The sequence below is a fragment of the Rhopalosiphum padi genome, chromosome 4 (assembly GCF_020882245.1).
Source record: "Rhopalosiphum padi isolate XX-2018 chromosome 4, ASM2088224v1, whole genome shotgun sequence".
Classification (NCBI taxonomy): Eukaryota; Metazoa; Arthropoda; class Insecta; order Hemiptera; family Aphididae; genus Rhopalosiphum; species Rhopalosiphum padi.
Window position 1 is genome coordinate 33,175,368 of NC_083600.1, and position 25,397 is coordinate 33,200,764.

The window sequence follows — 25,397 nt, forward strand, 5'->3', positions numbered from 1 at the left end:
CCTATACTATAGGTTCAGGACGACCACGCGTGTCTGGGAGGGAACAAAATTCATTTTTTCGTTTACACCGACTGATCACCGCGGTCGGTTTCCGCGAGAACAATGCGAGGTGCTCGCGCGAAATTACGATACGATGATATACAGTATACCGCGGGTCCGGATGTGTATATACAATCAACAACTATATTTGTACATAGTACATTATAAAATAATATTATATATATTAATGCACATTATCATCATATAATGATAGACCATGTCGAATAAAATTCCGTTACAATGACCCGATTGCATATTTTTCTTGAATAATGTTATATTGTAAAGGTAGGCACTAGAGCAGAATATTTTTTGTGCGTGTATAATATAATATTATGATGGTTGTTTTTAGTTTTTAAATTACCACTCGGCGGCATACAACTTACAATATTATGATTATAATATATTATATCCGGATATTGTGTCGGGAGGTGTTCGCTGCAGCGGTAAAACTGCGGCATTATATACATACATATACTCTGGTCGGTCCGCGGTTATCGATTATTAGTGTTGTTCTACTATAGCCTATGTGTGTGTGTGTAGAGATACAGATACAAACGGAAAGAACTGTAAATCACCGTCGTGCGTGTAATATTATTACGTCTACCGTCACGTGAAACAAATCCGATTCCTATTGCTGGTTGTTAACTACACCACAATACGCGAATACGTGATAGCTACAGCTAGTAGGTACACGCTGCAGCATCGGCCGCGTGATAAGATCACCGCGAGGAAAATCATCGTTTCGAAAACGTGCATATGCATGCGCGCGATGTGCTTGCAGGCGGTAGTACTCACTGACCGTTTGTACACGTAATGATAACCATTCAAATATATTTACACGGATTTTCTAAAAAAAAAAAAAAAAATGTTTCTATTTATATACACATAATTGCAGTTCAAGTGCTTATAAAATTAAAAAAAAAAAATGTTGTTATTATCTTTGGAAAATAATTTTTGATTTTTCCTATGAACATATTACTTCATGCTATTTATTTATAATAATAAACTAATAATAAAAAAATAATTTATTCAATATTTTGTACATTTGAAATTTGTATAAAAAGTATTCAGGCTTCTGATTATAAAATTGAAAATACATAGGTTATCATAAAGAAATAAAAAAAAACACCACACGATATAAATTTATAAAATATTTGGGACTCTTTAGATCATTGAATATTTGAAGATATTACCACGGCGAATAGTGACGAATAATTTATGTCGTTATGCACCTATGCGAAGTTAATTTCAGACTTTAGACTTTTGTAGGTAGACTAGTAATATTTGTACTTTGAAGGTTTCATATAAGATTCATACTCATATTTATCAATACTATGATTATATTCACTATCCAGTGTGTGCTAAGTCTTATATAAACTAATTTCAAGTTTTAAATAAACTATTTATTTTTAAACTAGTGGAATGAAAATCTATGGACCATTACAGAGTTTACCAATGATGTATTATGTATACAATTAATTTATAACAAACACTGAACGGTCTAACTATGAAAACTTAACAGGACTCTTAATTCCTAACTCCACTAATCGGTCACTTTATAATAATGGGTCAAAGAGAGAACAGTGTTCAACCATATATTTTTTTTCTGATATATATATTTCGGTACCAATCCATCAAACTCGCATACATAATAGCCATTTCGCACATTCATGGTTCTTTTGTTTGAGCAAACTGCGACCAAATGTAAATGGACGTGAAAACAATCTAAGCGAAATCGTCAAGATCGTATAATATATATATAATGTCAAGATAGTATTATTATATATGTGATAAAAAAAGCTACCAATTTCATTGATGGCAAATAAGATACCGAACAATGGAATATTTTTTATGAAACGTTGCGTACCTATTGATAGACTTTTACGCGAATTTCAGTCCATTTATTATAGTAGACACGTCAACAATAACATCAGATAACTCAAAGATACTACTTTGAATGATTAAAATTGAATAGAAAAAAGGTAGTTTTTACTATTAAGATTTTGAAACGTGAAGAATAAGTGGTATAACAAGTAGATAACGTCTATAGACGTGGAAAGCGCACAGTTCACAAACAAGCACACATTATAATATACAGGATATCCCACACGGATTAAATGAGCAAATTTTAAATGAGACAATGTTGTTCTGTTTTCACGCCATTTAAAATGAGGATATTATTGTGAGACATTAAAAACTAAAATATAATATAATATCTATTATATAATAAGTAGGTTAGGTTAAAACTTATATATAGTCATTGAGGTCACACAGAGAGTTTCGTCGTACTTATTAGTACTTGTCTTCGTCAAAATTTTTTTTTAACATTTTTGAAATACCTTGGTTTGTGAACTAATTTGACCGAGAAGGGTAATCCACCACGGGCGGATTAGATAAAACACTCTTTGTATATATTTTCAAACATGGTTCGAACTACTCTCTAAACTGTCATAATATCCCTGATGACAAATGACAATCTGTGAAATTTTCGTCAAAATCAGTCGAGTAATTTTTGAGTTTATAATATATACCTACGCTACAGACATAAGGACATTGCAATTTACTGTACAATTAAATAACTAACAATACATTTAAAATAATTTTATTTTTATTGTATTTATATAAATAATGGCAACCCTAATATAAACAAAAAAATATTCAATCTTTGTAAGCTACATCGAAATTGACGCGTGAGCACAGTGAGTTATCCTGTACCAACCTATATGGGATTGAATAACAAATAAACTTAAAACATTCTCCAAGTCTCATGAAGTCTAATAATATATAGGTCAATTTTGTTGAAATCGATTCAGTAGTTTTTGAGATTAGCGCTTTCAAACATACAAACTTTTCAGCTTTATAATATGTATTATTATGTTATATAGATTATAGATATTCAAATACGTAAGCAAGTTTTCAAATTTGAGTAACGGCTAGGGGGATTGTGGGTAGATAGTATAGAGGTTTCTAATATACCTATAACTGTTAAAAACTATATTTAAAACAGGTGGCTGTGTACAAAAACAAAGTACAAACAAAATAATATATCTAGTATACGTATATTGTATAATATATATATATTTATATATTATACATTTATACATAGAAAAGATAAAAGCAATAATCTGTTATTAAACTTAAATGCACTTGTAGGCAATAATGACAAAATCCTTACACGAAATTTTCCAAAATCGTTAAGATGTACAGCCTGTGTAAAAGCAAAATTTACATAAGTGAGTAGAAAATATATATATATTAACATATTATTGGTACTGTAATATAGAAAGTGTAATTATCAAATTTTACTTTTTTAACAAAAAGATTTTTGTTCATAATAATAGCCATTTGGAAGGTGAATATACAAATTTGATGTAATGACAGTATATTACTACAGAAGTTTCTCTAACTCATTATTCTTATTATATATAGGCATAATAATAGTAGTGGAAGTATTGACTTTAATAAAATTAAATAAGTACATCGTATGATTCCGCTACAACGGCAACGGCGGCATGTCAATATACTTATATAACATTTTTCATGATTACACCATACCGCAGTGATGTTTAATAGTTTAATTTTGGCCTATCCCTACGTCGGTTTAGTTAAACACATAATTTGTTATTATTATTGTTTAAAACAAAGCAATATAGTTCCATCATCCGGGCGGCGCGATAACGAATATATAGTATATATCAATAAAAAGTTGTATACAAACATGAAACAATATAATATCGTTATTCGTTATGATGACGCTCGCAACACGAGTCTACGACAGAATAACTGATAGGAAAAATACCTTTAATATCTTATTATACTATTAGCGGCTGTTATATAATTTACTAGAGATACCGTTTATTCTAATCGTCATTTTGCAAACACAAAACTCAACAAGATTTTCCGCGTTATAAAACATACTATAGGCGTTTCTTCCATCTTTATAAATACAATTAAAAAAATAAAAATAAAAATAAAAACAAATTTATCGGAACACCGATACATAAGGATAAGAGATAATTGAAATCGTGTCAGAAGTCATATTTATACACACACACACACACACACACGCACACCTATACACGATGAAAACGAACAATTTCTCACAGCAATAATAATAATAGTAATAGCAGTCATCGCGGTTATTATAATTCAACCTCACATCACATTATTGTAACTCGTTTCGCAGAGCATCTATACTCTTATATTATATTTATATTGTGTAGTAGTCATGGAAGGGAGTGTGGCGGGTACCATTGTGCAGCACATAGCGCCAAACGAGACGTGTTGCCATTGTCTGCACTTCTGCAGTCGGCTCTAATAAAGTATCTATTGATTATATACATATATACTTTTTTTAATTTTATTATTATCGAATCTATTCTGCGGACACGGGGAAAACACCTCCCCGCACTCTCTCGTTATAAGCTTTTGTTAGTACATGCGTCGATTACTTTATTTTCTTATATGATTTATACCTTGAATATATACAATATATATATATAATTATATGTAAGTAGACAATAACACGTATTCCTTATATATATATATATATATATATATATATATAAACCTAGTCAATAATTAGTCATATAGATATAATATATTATAAGACCTGACCTAAAATCCAGAAGTTCGTACACATTTAAGTTTTTTTACTTTTTTGAATGACAACATTTACTTTTAAACGCATATTTTAAAACAGAATATTTTTCTGAGTATTTTGATACATAAAAATTGAAATTCGGACGAGTAGTTCATGAATTATAAATATTTAAAGTTTAGGTATGATGTACATAAAAGATTGTATTATTGTACCTATACTGTTTTTAAAATATATTTAAGTGTTTCAAAATAGGTAATTTTTCTATATGATGAATTGGAATATGAAATTAATTATAATGGTTATAACTTATAAGTATAGATTATTTTGCCTACTATCTGATAGTCGATGAGTGTCTGCAAGGGTATATATATATTATATATATATTTATATATAATGTAATATAACCTAATATATTCGTGACATATTTTTATGACCGAAATAGTGATTGAAGTTCATCTTAACTTTTATGGAACTATTCAAGAGACAACAAATTAGTACGCATTTTAAATTAAGTATTATATTATTTAAGTAATTTTTCAATTTGTAAACAAATCAGTAACAATTATTTAAAATTACACTAATCATAATTATATAGTTTAGTATAGGTTGAAATTGAATGTACAATTATTTTAACAAACACTTCAAGAATTCTAATGAGCTCATAGTTGTCTTTGTGAAATATAATAATATACCTAATGATGACAAATTAAATGTCAAGTATAGATTAATTATTATACTATTGTTTCAATAAAAGAAATAACAAGTTCTTATTTATTACATCTAGATATAAACAAATTGTTATATACCAATGAATTTAAATAGAATTAAGAAGTAACAAAATAATATCTATGCAAATTATTATGAGTAAAATTAAAGTGTGTTTTGATGTTTTGTATTAAATATTTTATAAAATATATTGTAGGTGATAGCTATATCATACGTATATTATAATTTTTTTGTTAAATGAACTTAATTACATGAATGTTAAATTTTTGGCACAGGTGGAAAATAACTACCTCTATAGTCACCATTTAAAATAAATCATTTGACATTTTAGTCTTAAAATATATCTACTTGCAAGGTGTTGAGTATTTGATGCGTATACGCTCCTAAATAATTAGGAATTTTATCAAAGTGTTTTGGAACCTATTTAATCTGAGCCAACAATGACTCGTAGGTACATATACATCATACACCAGTAATAATATTATACACGAAAATACAACGATATTATATAAAATTCATTTTCAAAGACACCGGTACGGCCGTAGCGGTACCTAAGTTTTATAATAATATAACTATATAGAATTTATTCATCGCACGCCTGCATAACAACAGATACAAAAAATGTGTTTGTTACTTCATTATTGAAGAAACCAATTAATCATCCAACCTAAATCTTGCCTGAAAATGTTGACTTCTACAACTACGCTATAGTGCTATACACCTCTTCGCGATGAAAGTATTCGACCTTGAATCAAGTTTAACACCGACGTAGTCGTGTTATAAAATAAAATAACAATAGATGAATAAATAATATATAAAATGTTCGAAAAAAATTATATTAATATTTTATATCATCATTATACAATATGACGAATTAAATTGAATAAATATCAATAGCCATTAAAAACTATGTAACAATCAATATTTTAATTTAAATGCGATTTATCAGATTTTAAAAATGTTTGAAAGATTTATATTTTTTTTATATTTATCCGATTGTAACTGTACAAAAAAGTTAAAATATTAGATAGCTTATATTATGCTTTTCATCAAATTATTTTGAACCCAACCAGTATATAATATGCATTATAAAATATAAAAAATATGTCAGCAAATATCATTTTCCTAGACATATAAATAAATTGAGTACAACATTATAGTTATAGAGAATATAATAAAGGTACTATTATATTGTATTGTTTAAATTTATAATTTGCATTAGTATATGAATGGTGAAAAAAACATAAAGTCCTCAAATTTACATTAGTTTTAAAGAAAAATCATACAAAACGTTGTTGAAACTATAAGTTAATGCCACTGTTAAGTGCATCGTCATTCGTCAACTGCATCAGACATCATATTCGATACAATAATATTATTTATTTATATGACCTAAACATTATAGCGTGAGGTATCATAATAACATAAAGTCCATGAAGGTTAATTAACGTAGGTACATCATGACAACGATTGCCATGCCGGTGAAAATAAAGCACATCATATTAAAATGGATACTATGTACTGTGTTACGAAAGTATACGCTGATATAAAAGGATATTAAACGCGGTAATTTCTAATTTTTATACTATATAATATCTTTGGGCGGTAATGTCGGCAATTAAACGGTTATAGCCGAAAATGTTATAATAACGGTCGTTACCACAGCAACGCAAAAAGGAAGTGTGGTCCCAATAGTCTTTGATAGTTGTTTAAACTGTTGTTAACAATATAATAATAACCGTAATTAGCGATGGTTTAACGTACTGCTTAAGTATATAAAAATTATGTAAATCATATACATTGTACCTGCGCACAGATTATACTATTGCAGTTTAAATAGAAAACACTTATAATGTCAACGAAAAACTAAATCCTAACAAACTCGTAAGCATGTGCCTGTATATACATCAGGCCTACGACACTAAGTGCAGGTTTGGCCGAATCGGACGATTTTAACCTTGAAGACTTGAACGTAGTGAACGTTTACGTAGATCGGGTACATTTTTGTACTATAGCCTTAGGTCGGTGCGCGGACTCGGTTTTATGTTTCTTGAAGGTTCAGGCTATACAGATCACGCAAGTCAACTAAAACCCGATCAGCTGATCGAATGTCATTTTTGACATTAATGTCTACATCGTATATAGTATATATATCTACCATATAAATACTTTCTAGACTTAAAACCACAAAGTAAACAGCGAATTAAAAATTCAATGCGAGTAACTAAAAAGTAAATAAATACTATAGTTTAATGGGATTTTCGCGGCGCGTCGAGAGAAAGTAAAGATTGTTTTTAACACGGCCACACAGGCACATAAAAAACACACGGTTAAAATTGTCGCGCGCGGGTTAATAAGAACTGGTGCGGATCCAATTAAAGAGTATATTATGTATATTGGTCCGTAGGTCCGTATAAAACATCTAAAGACAATGCTATTAATTTGATTTGATTTGATTCATTTCCAAAGAAGAGGCTCAGTTGCTAGTAGCTACTAACTACAATATAATAATAATCGAACTGTAGCTGACGAGACCATTCACTGAAGAAATTGTTTTGACATTGTTTCTTCACTGACTACATGACATAATATAAACACAGATTTGGCCTTTAAGGCATCTACATAACATAATTGAGAATTACTATCCTCGGGAACTATTTTATCGTTAACTACATAATGATATTATAGTGTCAATGACATTTCGGATCCGCGTAAAATAATTTTAATTTGATACAATGATACTTAATTAATAACCTATGTATATTACTATATTAAGTATCCGGCTACATATATTTTTGAATATATTATAATCATGGTCTATACAACACTATTTAAATTTTGATAAGTAACGAAATATATAGTTCAATAACGCGTCTTTTCATGCTTGATTCAATATGTAATATGTACATACATATTACATAAGTACCTACATAAGTATAGTTGTTTTAAATATGAAAAGATAAACTAGAATTATAGATTATATTTAGTATATTAATGTGTATGAAAAAACATCAAAAGATTGAAGATAAAAAAATTTAAAAAAAACTAAGGTAACGGCAAAATATAAAATATGTAAAATAAAAAATTGTATACTCAACAATGCCTGCCAAGTGCTGACATGAAAAACCGAAACTACGATAAAAAAAAAATAACAAAAAAAAAAATTTAACACAATTGAACCACAAACAAAAATATTTAAGATTAAATAAATAACTATAATTCATTTCTAAAATATTTTATGAGTACAAATAATTTAACAACAATAACTCAAAAACAATTTAAGAAAGCAGTGGGTAATCCATATATATTCATATTAAATATCAACGCTATCAGTTTTTGAAAAGAATGTATTTGTTTTTTTGCAAAGTAGTTCATCCCATAATATCGATATTTATTAAAAAATAGCACTAAGCATAAAAGGTAGGCAAAGATAACCGGTCAATCGACTTCGTCAAAACGCACCATATTCTTGCTAAAAGAATTCAAACACTTATAACATTTTTATTGGAATTGAATCGTATTGATTAGAGTGAATACAATTTAATTATTATATCAATTGCAATTTATAATTTTAACATTGTAACCAGGGCTAATAACTTATAGCTCTAAAAAAAGGTTGTTATAAGCGCAATAATATGCTCTAAAAAATAGTCATATAGACACATAAATTTAAATATGCACTACAAATATTAAAATATGCGAAAAAAAAACATTTGTACAAAAAAAAATTGGTTTCTTTATCGATGAAATTATCAAGTTTCGGGAGTACATACTCGCTACATCGCGCGTCACCTAAACTCGCATAGTTATATATAGTTTCTTCTAAAAATATTATAAGCAGAAAAAAAAATTAACATGAATTAATGACTAATATAAATAATTTATAGGACTATAATTACTTGTTATTATTAAGAAAAAATGTTTTAAGGTTACGGAATTGATAAAAAAAAATAAATAATAAATATGCAAAAATAATATCGGAAAAATAGAAGAAAAAAAATAGCACATACTTCGAAATAATATGCAAAAATATGCAACATAAAATTTCGTATTTAACTTCTTGATTATCTGAAACAAATTTATAGCTCATCTAGGTATCTCTAGAACCTCTCAAAAAAAAAAAAAATATGCAAATGCTAGAAGTTATGAGCTCTGATTATAACACACACAATACTATGATGTTTACAGTTTACGTATTTCAAATTAATACACACATATAGGTATTATTTACAACACTTATATCTGTTATATCATTGATTAAAGAATATTATATTTTATAGTTATATCCATGTATTATTACGAGTATTAATAATCAATGATATGGACATATAGGGTTAGGGTCTATCGATTTATAAGTAAAAAACAGATATAATTAAAATAATTATAATATTGAATAATTAACGATTAGTTATTGAACACCAAAAATAAATAAGTTATTTTTTTAACTAAAATATTATAATTCCCTGGTAGTATAGTTAACAGAATAAAAAACTAATTGACCCGTTCCTTCCATAATATACAGCAATTTAATAACGCGATATAACTCATGATAAAATATTAAATTTAACATCATTGTTGCAAATGGAAATTCGAAATCACACTGAATAACAGACACAAATGAACAACTGAAGATCATTTATACAATGATATGAATTTAAAAAATATTTTATTGACAACATAAACTGCATAAAATTGGAGGCGAATTTAAATTCATACACCGTATATAAGAATTGATTGTTGATTTTTAATATACATCTTCTGTAACTTTGCATTTTATATTGATTTTATGTTTAAAAGAAATGTTATTGCTTATAATTACTCTAGTCAATAGGTTATTTATATTTTTTGAAAATATGCAGTTTTCTTTCGAAGTATAAATATATTCTATATGGAAGAAATAATCTTCTTTTAACTTCTTAATTAGTTCTTATACTAACGCGTATAGTACAATTTAATCATAAGTAATTTACCCCTGTCACAAATCAAGGTAGATGACTTTAAATTCGTCCACACACATAAAGTATCTATATAACGCCCAATTAATTAACTTTGGTTAGGTTATGTTTGTATAACATACTAAATCCAAATTTTTTAAAAAAAAATAGCACAACATGTGATTTTTAATTTTTAATAAAATATATGTATTTTTTGTATTAAAAGTGAAGTCTTAATATTTTAAACATAATCTAAAAACGTTTGTTATTCTCTATAAGCAATACATTTCTAGTTGTTAAATATAGAATATGGATGTGACTTTTAAATACATTATGGATTTTTATAAGTAGCAATGTTTTATAGTTACCAACCATTACAAGATTAATTTTGAATATGCTCATTTAACACTGTTTAACACTCATGTAATACTCATTTAACTGTGCAATACCTAGTTACATAAAATATGTGTACTCTTGTAATTGTTTGTATACCTGTATTATTTTTCAAGTTATTTCACTAAATATTTACATTTAGTGCGATTATATACATATTGAATTACACATAACTTTGAATTCAAATTATAAAAATTAAAAACATACTAATATACTTGTATGTAAAAATGCTGTGTGTTAAACTATGATAATAATTAATAGATCTTACCTTGTGCTCTTCTGCTTTTTGTTTTATTTCACGGCGGTTCCAATTGATACGAAAATAATTGGGTTTCAATCGCACTTCCATTTGGGCCATCCATTGATCCAGAGATCTCAAATTTGATTTTACTTCTACAAAATATCAAGCAAGAGTTAATATTATTTAATGTATAACAATGATACACGAGTACCTAAATTAAAATAATATATTATTTTTTAATTTCTATTATTTATTTTTTATTAAGGTTTGAATTTGAATATTTTTTATCTGGCTGATCACAACGTATAGATATTAAAAACATAATATGTTTTATTTAATTTATATTGTTAATAAAACAATTATTACATTTATAATATTTGTTCCTAATTCTATTTTAAAGGAATTTTTTAGTGTTTTATAAATTTCCAAAACAAATTTAGAAGTTTAAAAATAAACTCTAAATATCATTCTATGCTTAATATAAAAACTAATGTGAAAAATTATTAGCTTTTTCTATCAATTTAAAAATTGATTTTCTAGATTAAAGTTAATTTTTTGTTTAGAATTTAAGTATATAAAATTTTATGACATTGCAATTGATTATAGTATGAAATGTAAATAATCAACTGTAATTTATATAGATATAAATTGTTGTTCAACAATTATAAAGTGTAATAACAATTGATATATTTATAACTTATACATGAAAATAATTATTATATAGGTATTTTAAATTCTCTAAACTGTCAACAGTAATAAGTTTTAACTTAATTATTTTCTTGAAAATTCTATAAAATACATTACAAACTAATTTTAGTTGTTCATTATTAAATAAATATAATTAAATCATTATTTTTTAAAAACTATCTAATGTACTTTCATAAATTGATATAATTTATTAATAAAATAATAAATATTCAATTTTAACAAAAAGTTTACAAAAAATAATTTATGTATTAACTAAATTATATTTTAAGCTACAATCTATATTAAACCATAACATTTTCTAATCATATTAAAATTAGGTACAAAATTATAACAATTAGAAAAAATATAATATAATACTCAATGTTGTATTGGTATATAATATTTATATATTTTTATGCAAAGAGGACACTATACCAATATCACGGTCTTACATACGTAAAATATAGCAACAATTGTTTTACGCAGGATAGAACCATTCAGGCTGTAGTGACAGTTAAGACTCCAAAATGATATACAATATAGTTGAAAACATTATCAGTGAAATGTTTTTTATATTTTTTTGATATCTCATTTACAAAAAAAGTTCTTATTATTTCAAAAGCTGTTATTTTTATGTTTTTCAAACTTTTATTACATTTTTTTGTAGTTTATAAGTAACTACGGTTGGTTATTGAAAAAAAATAAAAATGATATTTTGCAACCAAAGTTCTTTATATATAGTGAAAATTTTGTTTTTCTTACTTATGACTTTAGCTCCTTCTTGGTACTTTCTCGCACAAAACAGTTGTTGTTATGTTTTATGTTTATAAGACAGAGACAAAATATAAGGGTGTAACATTCTAGCGTCCTCTTAAAAAATATTTTAATTATCCTTAATTACCGCTCAATTTATTTTTAAAGATTTTATTGATAATATATATTTTAACATCAGTAAAGGATGTATCATTCCTAACTTAACCCATAATTTATCCATTTTTAATATTTTATGCCCATACAACTCTTAATGTGTAGTAATTTATTCAAGCATATATTTGTACAATAATAAAGTTTATAAAAATTTATGACTGGTTTTTGGGGGTTATATCGTGTCTAAGTGAAATCTATATGAGTTTACCTACAAAGTAAAGTATCATAAATTGGAAAATTAAAGCAACAATTATCAATCATATTCGAAAAATTATTCTGGCCAACATGATAAAAATCAAGAATTTTTAAGTAAGCTTTAGAAAAAGTTAATCCTAATTAGTGACATACATTTTTATCGAAAATGTATGTTTAAAAATTAGAATTGACCTTTCTATTATTCGTAAATTAGTACTGATGTTTTGGACAAATATATTTTTAAAATTATACATTAAAAACAAAACATTGCCCCTTAGTCTTTACTCATTGTAAATCATAAATTTTACTTTAAGCAAAATTAATGTATTTTTATCATGGGATTCTAAATACATTAAAAAAAAAGATACAAGAGAACTGAGAACATAGTTTCCTGATTTTTTTTTTTATGGTGCATACCAAAAAACACATGGCCCACTTTAACCAAATCAATAATTTTTTTTTCAAGAATATTAACATCATATTATACTTTGAGGATCAATTTGTAGGCCTATATTTTACAGATGCCAATATTATTTTACTAATAATTTATAAGCATTTAAAAATTTAAAAATAGTATTATATGCATAATTTAACAGACTGTTAAAAAAATATTTCCAATAATAAAATAACTTAGTTTTAGAAATGTTACATAGTATTGTTGTAGTAATCTAACCCGGGTATAAAACATACTAATTTAACTGATGTAAAAAGTTGGTTTCAAAATGTACTATAATATATTTGTACTGTAAAAATCTAAAAGTTTAAAAACTCCCAATAACTTTATTATTACCCAACAATCAATCTTAATGGTATATAATATAGATTGGAAATAGGATCCCATTTATACATATTATTTACTTTAAAAACATATATAAATATTTTTAAATTAGAAGATTTTATAATTCAAAAGTTGTTACTATTAAAAAAATGATTAAATTGTATAGGGTCATATTTGTGATTAGGACTTGAATCTAACTGAAATGTTACTAAAAACAAAGTAGTAAGATAATAACCTAAGTAATATGCATTATATATGGATGAGCAGCTTTGGTTCAATGATGGTTCTCGACAATGTGGCAGTCTTTTGGATAGTTGCGCTATATGACGCAATATATTCAGTCTACGAACTTCTTCGTTTATAATCTAAAAATAAAAGATACATAAATTATTTAATTTGTTAGTTATAGACATTAATATAACTTCATTTTAAATAATTGTATTATATCATACCAGTCTTTTAGGTGATAATACATTTTCTGTCAAATTGCAACTATTGGGTTTTGATGAAGAGCCTGAACAAAAACTTTTTTCTAACTCTTTGATGTAGATATTTAATTGTTCAACATTCCAATCCTGAATCGGTGAGGCATTGTTAAGGTCGTATCCAACTTCCTGTAAATAAAATTAATTAATTAATCAACTGTAGATAACATGTTAATGTTTATTTATATATATACAAGGTACAAAAAAATGTATAAATATTATTTTTTTATTAGATCCTATTGAATATTTTTATAATAAATATTATAATTTAAAATAAATTGTAATGCAAATTAAATATATTAAAGTATAATATATAAAAAACTAGTAGTAAACTTGTAATAAATATTTAAAATTAGTTAGAATGTTTCTTTTTTTTATAGTGCTATACAAGCCATTTGAGCTATTGCAGGTTTCTACTAAACCTCTTTATCTACTAAAATTTATTGAATTCATTGTATAATCCATTCGCAATTACTATTCAATATCTGAAAAATCCTTCCTGCCCTATCTGACCATCTCTGAACATGTTTTGGTTGCTGTTTTTTAAGTTATTCTGTATTCAAACCTAATTAATATATTAATATATATCTAAATTATTTTAACTTTTGAATTTTAGAAACTAAATTCCATCAATAAAATGAAATTTTTCGGTTAAGTGCTACATATACTAATAGAAAGAACTCACTACCTATTCAAATTTCAAAGTCATCGCTAAGTTAGCAATGCTAAGAAAATAGTAAAAATAACAATTTAAACTAAAAACTACAAGAACATTTAATAATTTTACTTTTTAAGTAAAATATATAGTTTGGCAATCACAGAAATAGGATTAACAAACAAGTCGAAACAAACATACATTGAAAACACTAGTTTTCAATTAAAATTTTAATACAAACTAGGAAAATTAAGTATCTTGGATTCTTTTATAGGTAATATTTATTAAAAAAACACGTTTTGACAAACACCTATTGGTAAAACTAGTTTAAGCTAATAAATTATAGCTTGAATTGATGTCAAGTTTTTACTGAAACATCGCATAATATGGTAAGTATAGCATATTTTTCGAATATATTTTTTTTATAAAATTTAGTAATAATATCTGTAAAAGTAATTCAATTGATTTTGACTTAAATGAACTTGAATAGAATTTAACTTTATAATTCTATACAACAAATAATATACTTATCAGATTAATAGTGCCGCATGTACTTAATAATTAGCTTTTTAACTATCTAATATATTTATTTTTATTTACAGACTTAAAAAAATTGTTAAAATGTATATAATATGATGGTTATGTTGCTTACTCTGCAGCTTTCGATCAAATTGTTGTCCATCAGATACTGATAACTTGTCCTTAAACTTGACAAGAACTCGTAACTACTATCACCTCTCCAACAATCCTGATTCGGGGTTTCATTTTTCCTAAGACATATACGTTTTAGATTTTTTTCAAATTCATTATGTAGAAAATAATATATTATTATATAGGTATAATAATATGATTACTTGATTTTTTTGGTTAAACTGTTATATGGTCTCTGAGCCGCTTGCTGTCCATCCTCTACATTGGCCGTAGAGGGATGCAGCGACGATAATGAGAAACAGGTCTTGATCGAAGAATTTTCGAAGTCTGTAAACACATAAATAACAAGACAAATGAAAAACGTTACACTATAATAATATTATACGCTTTCAAACGTTTTTGAACTACGCGTAAAAGACTTACTCGTAGGCATTTTTCCGGTGTTCTTTTCGCGGTATGGCATTGACTTAGATCTAATAATATATGGCACTGATTTATGGACGTTCCTCGTCGGAGGCACCGAAACAGAGCGGGCTAAGTGCCTGCTCAGCCGTCGACCGCATCGAGGACTTATTCGACTATTGCAGTTCCAACAATATTGACGTTCCTCCGATCTGAAAACATCATTAACAACATATAATTACAATATATATATATACAATAAATTCCAATGCCGTGCACCGTATTAACATTATTAGTTTTCACCATATAATAGTGACTTTTCGGCGACATTGAAGAAATATATCATCCGATCGTCACTCATATCGTTCGCCGACCGACGTAAATCGTTATATACTTTAATATATAATATATATGGATATATGAACATATGTACTACAAGTCTAACAAATGCGCGTAAGTCATGAAGACAAATGTATAAATCCGGACCTTGTACCGCAGTCGTGGTATCGTATATAATTACTTTTTTTTCAACATTTAGATAACGAGTTACCAACATTTCATTACATTTTTTTTTTTAATATTGAATATACAAAACTGAACACTGCTTAAAGCTGAGTTCACACTAAACTGTGTAGTTTCGTGTACTCGTGTTGTACATGTATTTATTTCATATGTATAGGTAACAAAATGTTTGTAACACGCGGTAACCTAAATTTAAATACATTCAATACACATAAAATTGTATTTTGTCACATGGAAGAAAAAAAATGAATATTAATAATTATAAAATATTTTCAAGTAAAATTATAGATAAGAGATTGTTAGTAAGTTTTGTTAGGGGAGGCTGTACGGGGTCCCCCCCCCCCAAAAAAAAATTAACCCCAGTAACGCTTATATGGCCAAATCTGAGATATGTTTTTTCATCGCGAGCTAACATTTTTTGAGGAATTAAGAGGTAATGAAATAGAAAATTAAATAAGATTCAATATTATTATACTTACTATATTACAGTGTACTTTCGCAGTTAGAAAAACTCGTTGATCACGAGTTCGATAGTATTTATATTATTACGGAATCGACTGTTAAGTCTTTTCTGACCAACGCGCAACTGTGCAAGCACACTGTAGTCAGAAAAGTGTGATCGATGGGTTTTTTTATTATTAGCTAGTTTAAGGTATGACTATAATAAGTGGTTATGAATAACACCAAATGAAAAAATTAATTTATTAATTTTATTAATTAAATAAATAAATTAAAAACAATGAAAACTAATATATTATTTCAAAAATTAGCTTGGCGGGCCGAAATTGGAGACCTCCTGGTTTATATATCATCACGGGACACTCCTTAAGGCTTAAACAGTACAAAAAAATACTAGAATTTGAAAATATGCTCATTAAGTATATATATTAAAAATTTCAATAATTTCTGTACTAATGGAAAAATGGCAGGATAAGCTTGCTTGGTGAATAACCTCAGCTGTATACGGACCATTACAACAGCCGTGGTCGAAATATTTACAATAACCATTTTGTCTTAAAGTTCAAAAAACAAATAACCGATAAATGATGATTTCGAGTGCATAATTTACAATCGTCGCGAGCAGAAATAATACGATGAGACTTGTAATTTTTTTTTCCATTTCATTTAACAAGAATAAGAACGAATGCACGATATATATCTATACTGCTCGCCATTTGTTCTTTCTTAATGTGACACAGACCTTGAAACTTCCACAGAAAACATTTAAGTGCCCATCGCATTATTTCGCAATGTGCGGAGCAAACGGCCGTTCTCTACATAGACGTAACATACACTTTTTGTATTTCTATAAAAATAATTCGTTCCCGGCGACACGCAAGACAAATTCTATTTAGGACGCGTTTTAAAACGGACCGCGTCAGTGGAAGAGCCGACTATAATCTTATATGGCAGGAACTCCAGTAAATAATTTGCTATCGTTTCAAACCCATATCGGAGGTGATACTGTCAACCATATAGTAATTTTACACATCCATCTCAAGGCGCTATTACATTGGAAAATAGACTGTGTTAAATATAGTAACCGCATTATAATATAAGTCTTTTACATTAGGTATAAAGTATTGATTATTGATATATAGTTAACCGCTACTACGTGTTTAATTTAGGGTGCTCAGACACTTAGACTTCCTGTTTTTAATCCAATTGCGTCTTACGGTGTATCAAGAATGGGCAGAATGTTTATACATTATATATATTTTTAAAAGTCAGATAATTATATCGCGATTGATTTAAACGTAGATTTCTAGACAATATAGTCGAAATTTAAATATCGAATAATTGTCTATATTTCTATAATAATCGTTATTAAATTCGCTTCATTTATGCTCAATATTTAAACGTCAAATATATCATTATAACTGAGATTAGATATTATGTATATAAATATATAATATAATATACAATCGTAGTGGACACATATTTTTCGGTTTACCTAAACTCGCCAGTAATAAGAATGAATAAACGTTTTTGTTTTCGTGTTTTTCAAACATCCGATATAAGTTAACCTATTTAGCTGTTAATTTGTGTGAACACTGCACGAAAGCTGAATCACTATGACACTATGTAATTACTTCCTCCAGCTCAAAAGGTGAGTCCAAGCAGGAGGCGTCCGGTGTTTACAAGGACAAAAGTGTACTACATTCGTAGGTTAGGTAACTTATACCTACGCGAATCGTTTTGTATTACAATATATACAATAATATAGTTTGTGTCGACCAATCGGGAAGCCGGACCCGTCTCGACACGACAAACGGTGTCGTCCCGTTTTTCCCATCGCTTCAATAGGGCCGGCGATTACGGAGTCTATGCGTAATAAAACTGCTTTTACCAATTTAGCGTGAAGACGAAGATGATCGGCATAATTGAGGCGACCGGTCAAAACTTTGACGCTGATGACGGCCTTCAGACGTCAACGCGGCGAGTTCGACTTACACGGTACGTAACAACGCTGTGCTGCAAAACTGCAGTACCTACCTAAGTACGATAGTATAATAATTAATACGCTGTGTCGACAAAAGTGCATCGCGTTCTTACGCTTTCTAGATTGTTTGCCATTTACAACATGTAAAATATAATACTGGATTATTAATACCTGCACTATTATTACACACATTACTCGTTTACCTAGTAACTAGCTATTATAATGTATATCGAGACTCGTGAATCTATTTGCGCGGATGTGGTGAAAATAATTTGGGATACGTCAAGAAAAAATAAAAGTATTGCTTTGTAGGTACCTACTTATAATAAATAGTTTAAACAATCCGTGTTAGCAATAAAATATTCGTAAGTAGATCACATCAAAAGTGAAATTACGAGAAACCGCTAAACAACGCGTGCGAAGGTATATAATATTAATTAATTAATTGTCAAAGTGCAATCGTTTATTGTCAAATAAATTGCGTTAAAAATATTTGTTATTAACACCATGCTATACAACTTTATACATGTATTGTATTAATCATTATTAAAAATAAATTTACTTTTACTTTTGAAGATCTGTGTATTATTATTATGTATAATGAATTAATTTTGATTAGGAGAGTGAGTAATAATATAGGTATACTGAACTTTGCGACTTTACAGTTTAGTATATTACTAAATATGTTTATGTTATTATATGATATTCATTTATTCGTGATGTGTACTCCCAAATACTTGGATATAAATAAAGCACTTGAATTCGACATTATTTTACGGCATTTTGAAGACTGAAGTCAAGTATAATATTTTATTCGATGATGATATTCAAATATTTTATTTCGAGTGTTTATATAAAAACACCTCTTGTATACCTAAATACGCGGATATAGATATTATATGTACCTAATAAGTTTTTATCTTTTAAACACTTGTCGCGTCAGTGCATTCCAATGTACTCTAGACAATCCTATTAAAAATAATACGGTAAGTACCTACGGTGAAATTAATAATATAAAGTTATACAGTTAATGATTGTTATCCATTACAACCATTAAACCCTTCAAATTATTAGTTACAATATTACCATATATATATATATGGTAATCTATGGCATCTTTTCAACACCTGAAGCATAACCCACAATGTGGGCACCTTTATAGTAGAACACATTGTATATTGTGTATACCGAATATTATAATATTATTATATTATATGTATCTGATAAATGGATTTTAAACGTACAAGCCTAAACACCAGCTTACATGCTGTACATTCGCCTTCACTTTTTTTCATTAATCTGTTTTCTCTGGTATACGATACGTTTTAAATATAATACTCAAAGTGGATACCTAGACCTGATATACTGTTCACGTTGAAGTGCATTTGCATACTCGTATCTATTTAATCATATAATATACAATCATTTGGCAACTAATTCGGTTTCATAAAAATCTACATAATTTTTGAATATTTTAAAATATTTACACGAATATACAATATACATATTATAAATACTCTGTTAATTGCTACATAGAAAAATGTAAGTTGCAAGTTTTTAATTTTTCACGCTCTCGTCGTTATAATAGTACTAACAAATGTTCTTGTAAAATGATATTAAAAAAATCATTTATAATATATAATGATTATTATGTGTCTATTATAGGTACTTCGATTATTTAATTCTATTTTATTTAAAAAAAATATTATTTATAACGGAATCGTGACGATGGATGAAATCGCTTCTCTATAATTATATAAGCAAACAATCCCATCATCAGGTTATACATACAAAACACAAATAAGCATATATATACAGAAATAATTTGTGCAACTGTGCAAGTACACGATAGCAAGAGACACAGAGAAAATGATATTTTGTGGTCACAGAAATGACGTTTTGCTTACATACCATAATATATGTAATATTAAATTACTATAGAGTATAGGTACTATATAGTTGCAGTATTTTCATTATAATTTCGTATTACTGGGTATACCTACTTTGTAACCTTTCGTCTATAACATTTTGATATTTGATATCTCACAAAATGATGGAAAATGTAAAATGTTGATAGTAAAATTAAATTAAGCTTATAGTGATTTATTCTAAGGACAATATATAAAAGCAGGATATAATCTTATATTATAATATAATAAAAAGCCAGCAAGTGCAAAAGTGCACTACTGTAGACTGATGTTCGTATATTAATATAATATATAATCGTAATATTAAGGTCATTAAAAGTGAATACTTAAATATTTCGAAAATAAGAATTTGCATAAATGCATACATAATTAAAGAATAAAATAGGTTTGAATCACTCTGTAATGTTAAACGTAATTCCATGTTGGAAATATTTAAATCATCTGGCGCGTGTATAATATACGCATAATATATTATATTTAATGTATAAGCATAATTTATATACACGCAGTGTTCCAACGGAATCGTTTCAATATTTATAAATTTAACATAGGAATATATGCATATATTTATAATACCTGTGTTGACAGTTTTTGGTTTTCAACGATCGAGGTGTCGTCTTGTTGGTTTTGATTGTTCGACATCGGTACTGAAACACATGTAAAACATATACGCACATTAATATTATTCGCACGAGCACACGCCACACATCATGATGCTTAAAACAATACTATAAACAAAAGCCAACCGTCGCATATGCCCACCACACAAAGGGTTTGAAAAAAAATACGGATAGTCGTCCACCAGAGGGAATGGCAAATCTTAATCTATAAGCGCACAGAAATGACAAAACGACACGCCCCAGTTGTCTTATAAAACGAATATAAAAATAAGAATGTATAGACAAGTTGGCATCCTCGGCACCTATATATATGAGTGTCATTTTCATTTTTTAAAGTGATTTCAGCGATTCGACTGGTAAAATTTACTTTTAATCAAGCTAAAATATTTATCATCAAAATATGTTTTTCTTCGATATATATGAACGTCGTATATATATATATATATTATAAGAGAACGTATTGTCAAGGTGCAACTCCATCATAACTCTTCAGTATACGATATCCGATACTAGGAATAACTATATACATAAAGAGTAATCGCAGTGGTTACTATTTTTACTATTCGTAGAAAATATATTGCTATACAGTATATCTACCAACTTACATTATTTTAGGTAACAGTCATGTTTAACGAAATGCAGACGATAAAAATATTTAAATATAAAATATTCGATGATGTCGAAGTGACAACAACACAAAGTCCGTTTGAAAATGTCATATTTTATAAATTAAGTTAAAAGTCCATACAAATATTATTTAAGAATAAATAATATAATAACGTTGTGAAAATTATAGGTACTAACATTATTGTATGAGATAATTTTAATATTGATACCTAACAATAAAAGGTGTACAATAATGGTTTGGCAATTAACACAAGTACCTATCTAAAAACGAAATATTTGATATTTTCTGAAAAATTATATTATTGTTTACATATAGTAGAATATTATAAACACTTCACCTACGTGATATTTTTGGTGTACATGTTTAACGAAACACGACGAAAACAATAAGACACGGTTCTAACAAAATATAATATATGTACACCAATATTGATACGCCTACAATAGATAAAAATCGAAAGCAAAAAATGTTTTTAATTAATTCACACGGACACGGTTATAATATATTACCACGATTTCCTGTGTCGCTCTCCGGGTTGTCAGCTCGATCTATATAATTTATTTATGTTTTTCATTCGTTCTCCACGCAATATCACCCTTGTCGCGATGACGTCATTTATAGCCCTCGCATGTTTACAGTGTGTATAATACATACACTGTAAGTTATATATATATAAAGGCCCTTGATTAGAAAATATGCCCTCCTATTATAGCGAACGGCGTATAATACATATACTGGGATATAATTATTTCTAATAAGTAATAATTTTTAACGGTCTGTTTATCGAGCAGTACTGCTACGCCAACATAATATTATACACCTCTTTATACGCTCGTAGCTTGAAAAGCGATAGAGTATCTATATAATAATATGTCGTGTATACCATCAGCCTTGCCCATCACCCATCGTTCTCTAGAATACAGTCACATTTACACGGCCGCCCCGGTAATCGGTATGATGGCGGCGTTCGTTGTTTGCACCGCAAACATCTTGTGGGGGAAAACAACAGCTTACGCGACGATTTAACTTTATCGATATTACAAAACAGAACTCTCTTATACTCACGTACATATATAATGCACGAATACACCCAATAAATATACAAGATTATGTATAATGAATAATGATGTACTTGGGATTGGTAATGTAATCGAACGAGATCGTTCGACTATCGATCTCATACATTATACAATAATATTATATTATGTACTCGTAATATACAAATATACGTATTGGCAGGTACTGAGATATATCGTACTTATATAGTATACTTAAACGTATAATATATTTTCAAATGTCGACTATTCCGTTTTACTAGAGTAGTGTAAATTTTTGGAGTCACGGGGGGGGATAAAAATTGTCAACGTTATATCATCACCACCCGAGCCTTTTTTTTATTTTTATGTTTTAATAATTTATTTAATGAACATATTGTATTTGTAATACATACTCGTAAACAATGAAAAATGTACATTTATTGTTCTTCAAGTTTTTTTTATACTTTAAGTAAAAAGGTTTTTTTATAGTTTATAAAAATATTTTATTTTAGTTTTTCTATTTAGTTTTTTCAATAGACAGTTTTAGGTCAATTTTAAAGTAGAGAAAAAAAGTCATAAAATCTAAAAATAAAGTCGTAATTACTCCTGCACTGGAATGCATTCACAATTTAATAAACATTTAGACTTTATCATTAGCAACACCTAAATTCTTTAGTACAAATCAAAAACAAGTTTTAATATATATTTTTAAAACAAAAATTCGTTATTATATTATAAAATACTAAAACATTGCTTTGCTTTTAAATCTGAATTCAGATACAGATACAAAAATAATACATAAAATTATAACAGTTCCTTGTGTAAATAGCTCCACTATCATTGTCAACGTATGCAGAACATGTTTAGAAACACGTGATAATAATAGGTATACGAAAGGCGTGGGATTGATGTATACAATCTCATATACACGTAAATAATTACTACTCCTTAACTAAGATAAACGTATTTAATGCTTGTACAGTAAAATATATTATATTATAATCATTAAACACCGTGCACACGAGTCTACGCAAATAAAAATGTAGCTGAACAATATTTGTCAACATAAAAACAATGAAATAACAAGCTAACAATCGGATATTTTTTGCTCATCAATTTATTATAGGCATTATGCAAAGTAATATTGTATATTTGTAAATATTCAAATAATTTGCAGTTTTAACCAATTTTCTATTTGGTAGATATAGATTCTTAAATTAGTAGTTACTTATTACTTATTATAATCTACAACTTAGAAATTATATCATAGATCCTGAGCGAAACAATAAATAGTATTATATCCGTTTTACAATGAATTTTTTTTTGGAAATAAAAAGTTAATAAAATAATTATACGAATATACTATACCTACATAAATATATAAATAATGTGCGATTTGCAGTTTAAAGGTAAACAATGTAAAGAGAATGAAAATATATTAATGTGTACCAAATCCCATTGATTCTATAATAATATATTATAAACTTATACATTATAAATCAATGTCAATAAATAGATACGATAAAAAACAATGGTATAGACAAATAATAGTAATAGTAATACAGTATCATATTTAAGTATGTATACGTAGCACGCGCGTATTAAGTATAATAGAAGTGTTAAAATGTATGGTGTATGTACAAAATTACAAAATATATGCTAATGAGTAATAACAAATATGTATGTACCTATTGGGGTACTCAGAAGATTCGAAAATAATTTTCAACTATACAAATAAGGTTAGTAACCAGGGTAAGGGGCCTGGTTAAGGGACTGGAAATGCCATATATTATATATTTATTTATAATATAAGACTATCCCAAATAGATACGTCGTTGTGATGTTATTACGATGAAGTACAATAACCTCCTATTATTTTTATATTTTCAAACGACTGTACGTATTCCGGCGACGATACACAGTCACCCGACAAGACTCTTGATGCTGCGTTTCACATACATAATTTATATGGACACGGTCGACAGAAAATATAATAGAAATTCGGGTAGCCAACACCAAAGTATGCACACACCACGGACTCATAAATTGTACTCATCGTTGTGTATATATATATATTATATACTAGTGCAGCAGTAACATAACCGAAGCTCCGACAATCTTTAGAGTCGAACCACACGTGCATGGCGCACCATTTTCGGTAATACGAGAAAGCACCCGAACCCCTCTAATGCTGAGGGATAGGAAGTGATTCAAATTCTTCAATACAAATATTTATACGGACGGTCCCCCTTTCATCTTCCTTCTACATATTTATCGATTTCTTAGATTTTTATTACAGGGATATTAGCTTGTAGCAGCCACGATGTACTTAGAGAAAATTGAATAATTTCCGTGCACTCGGTCCTAGACGTACATCTATATTATATTATATTATATTATAATATAATAATATGAATGACGAGAAACGCCATTGAAGAATGGAGTTAAATTATGAATGTGTTTTGATAAACAATATTTAGATTTCGAATGTCTCTTAATAAAT

At 27.7% G+C, this 25,397-nt stretch overlaps 1 protein-coding gene across 3 annotated transcripts in view; it reads right to left on the reverse strand.

Moving 5' to 3' along the window:
* The window catches only part of LOC132929656 (uncharacterized), a 163,117-nt gene that overhangs the window by 68,294 nt on the left and 69,426 nt on the right, over positions 1-25,397 (reverse strand). For 2 of the 3 annotated variants that reach the window (XR_009662131.1, XM_060995162.1), the window contains exons 2-8: positions 21,186-21,256; positions 15,738-15,928; positions 15,518-15,641; positions 15,316-15,433; positions 13,976-14,137; positions 13,759-13,888; positions 10,964-11,088 (exon numbers count right to left, since the gene is read on the reverse strand). Coding sequence is in view for 2 of the 3 variants with exons in the window: in XM_060995162.1 (XP_060851145.1) it covers positions 10,964-11,088; positions 13,759-13,888; positions 13,976-14,137; positions 15,316-15,433; positions 15,518-15,641; positions 15,738-15,928; positions 21,186-21,256 (921 nt within the window). In the remaining variant the exon portion in view is untranslated. Of the gene's footprint in view, positions 1-10,963; positions 11,089-13,758; positions 13,889-13,975; positions 14,138-15,315; positions 15,434-15,517; positions 15,642-15,737; positions 15,929-16,019; positions 16,136-21,185; positions 21,257-25,397 lie in introns of those variants that run through there. The other variant, XM_060995163.1, reaches the window with a different exon arrangement.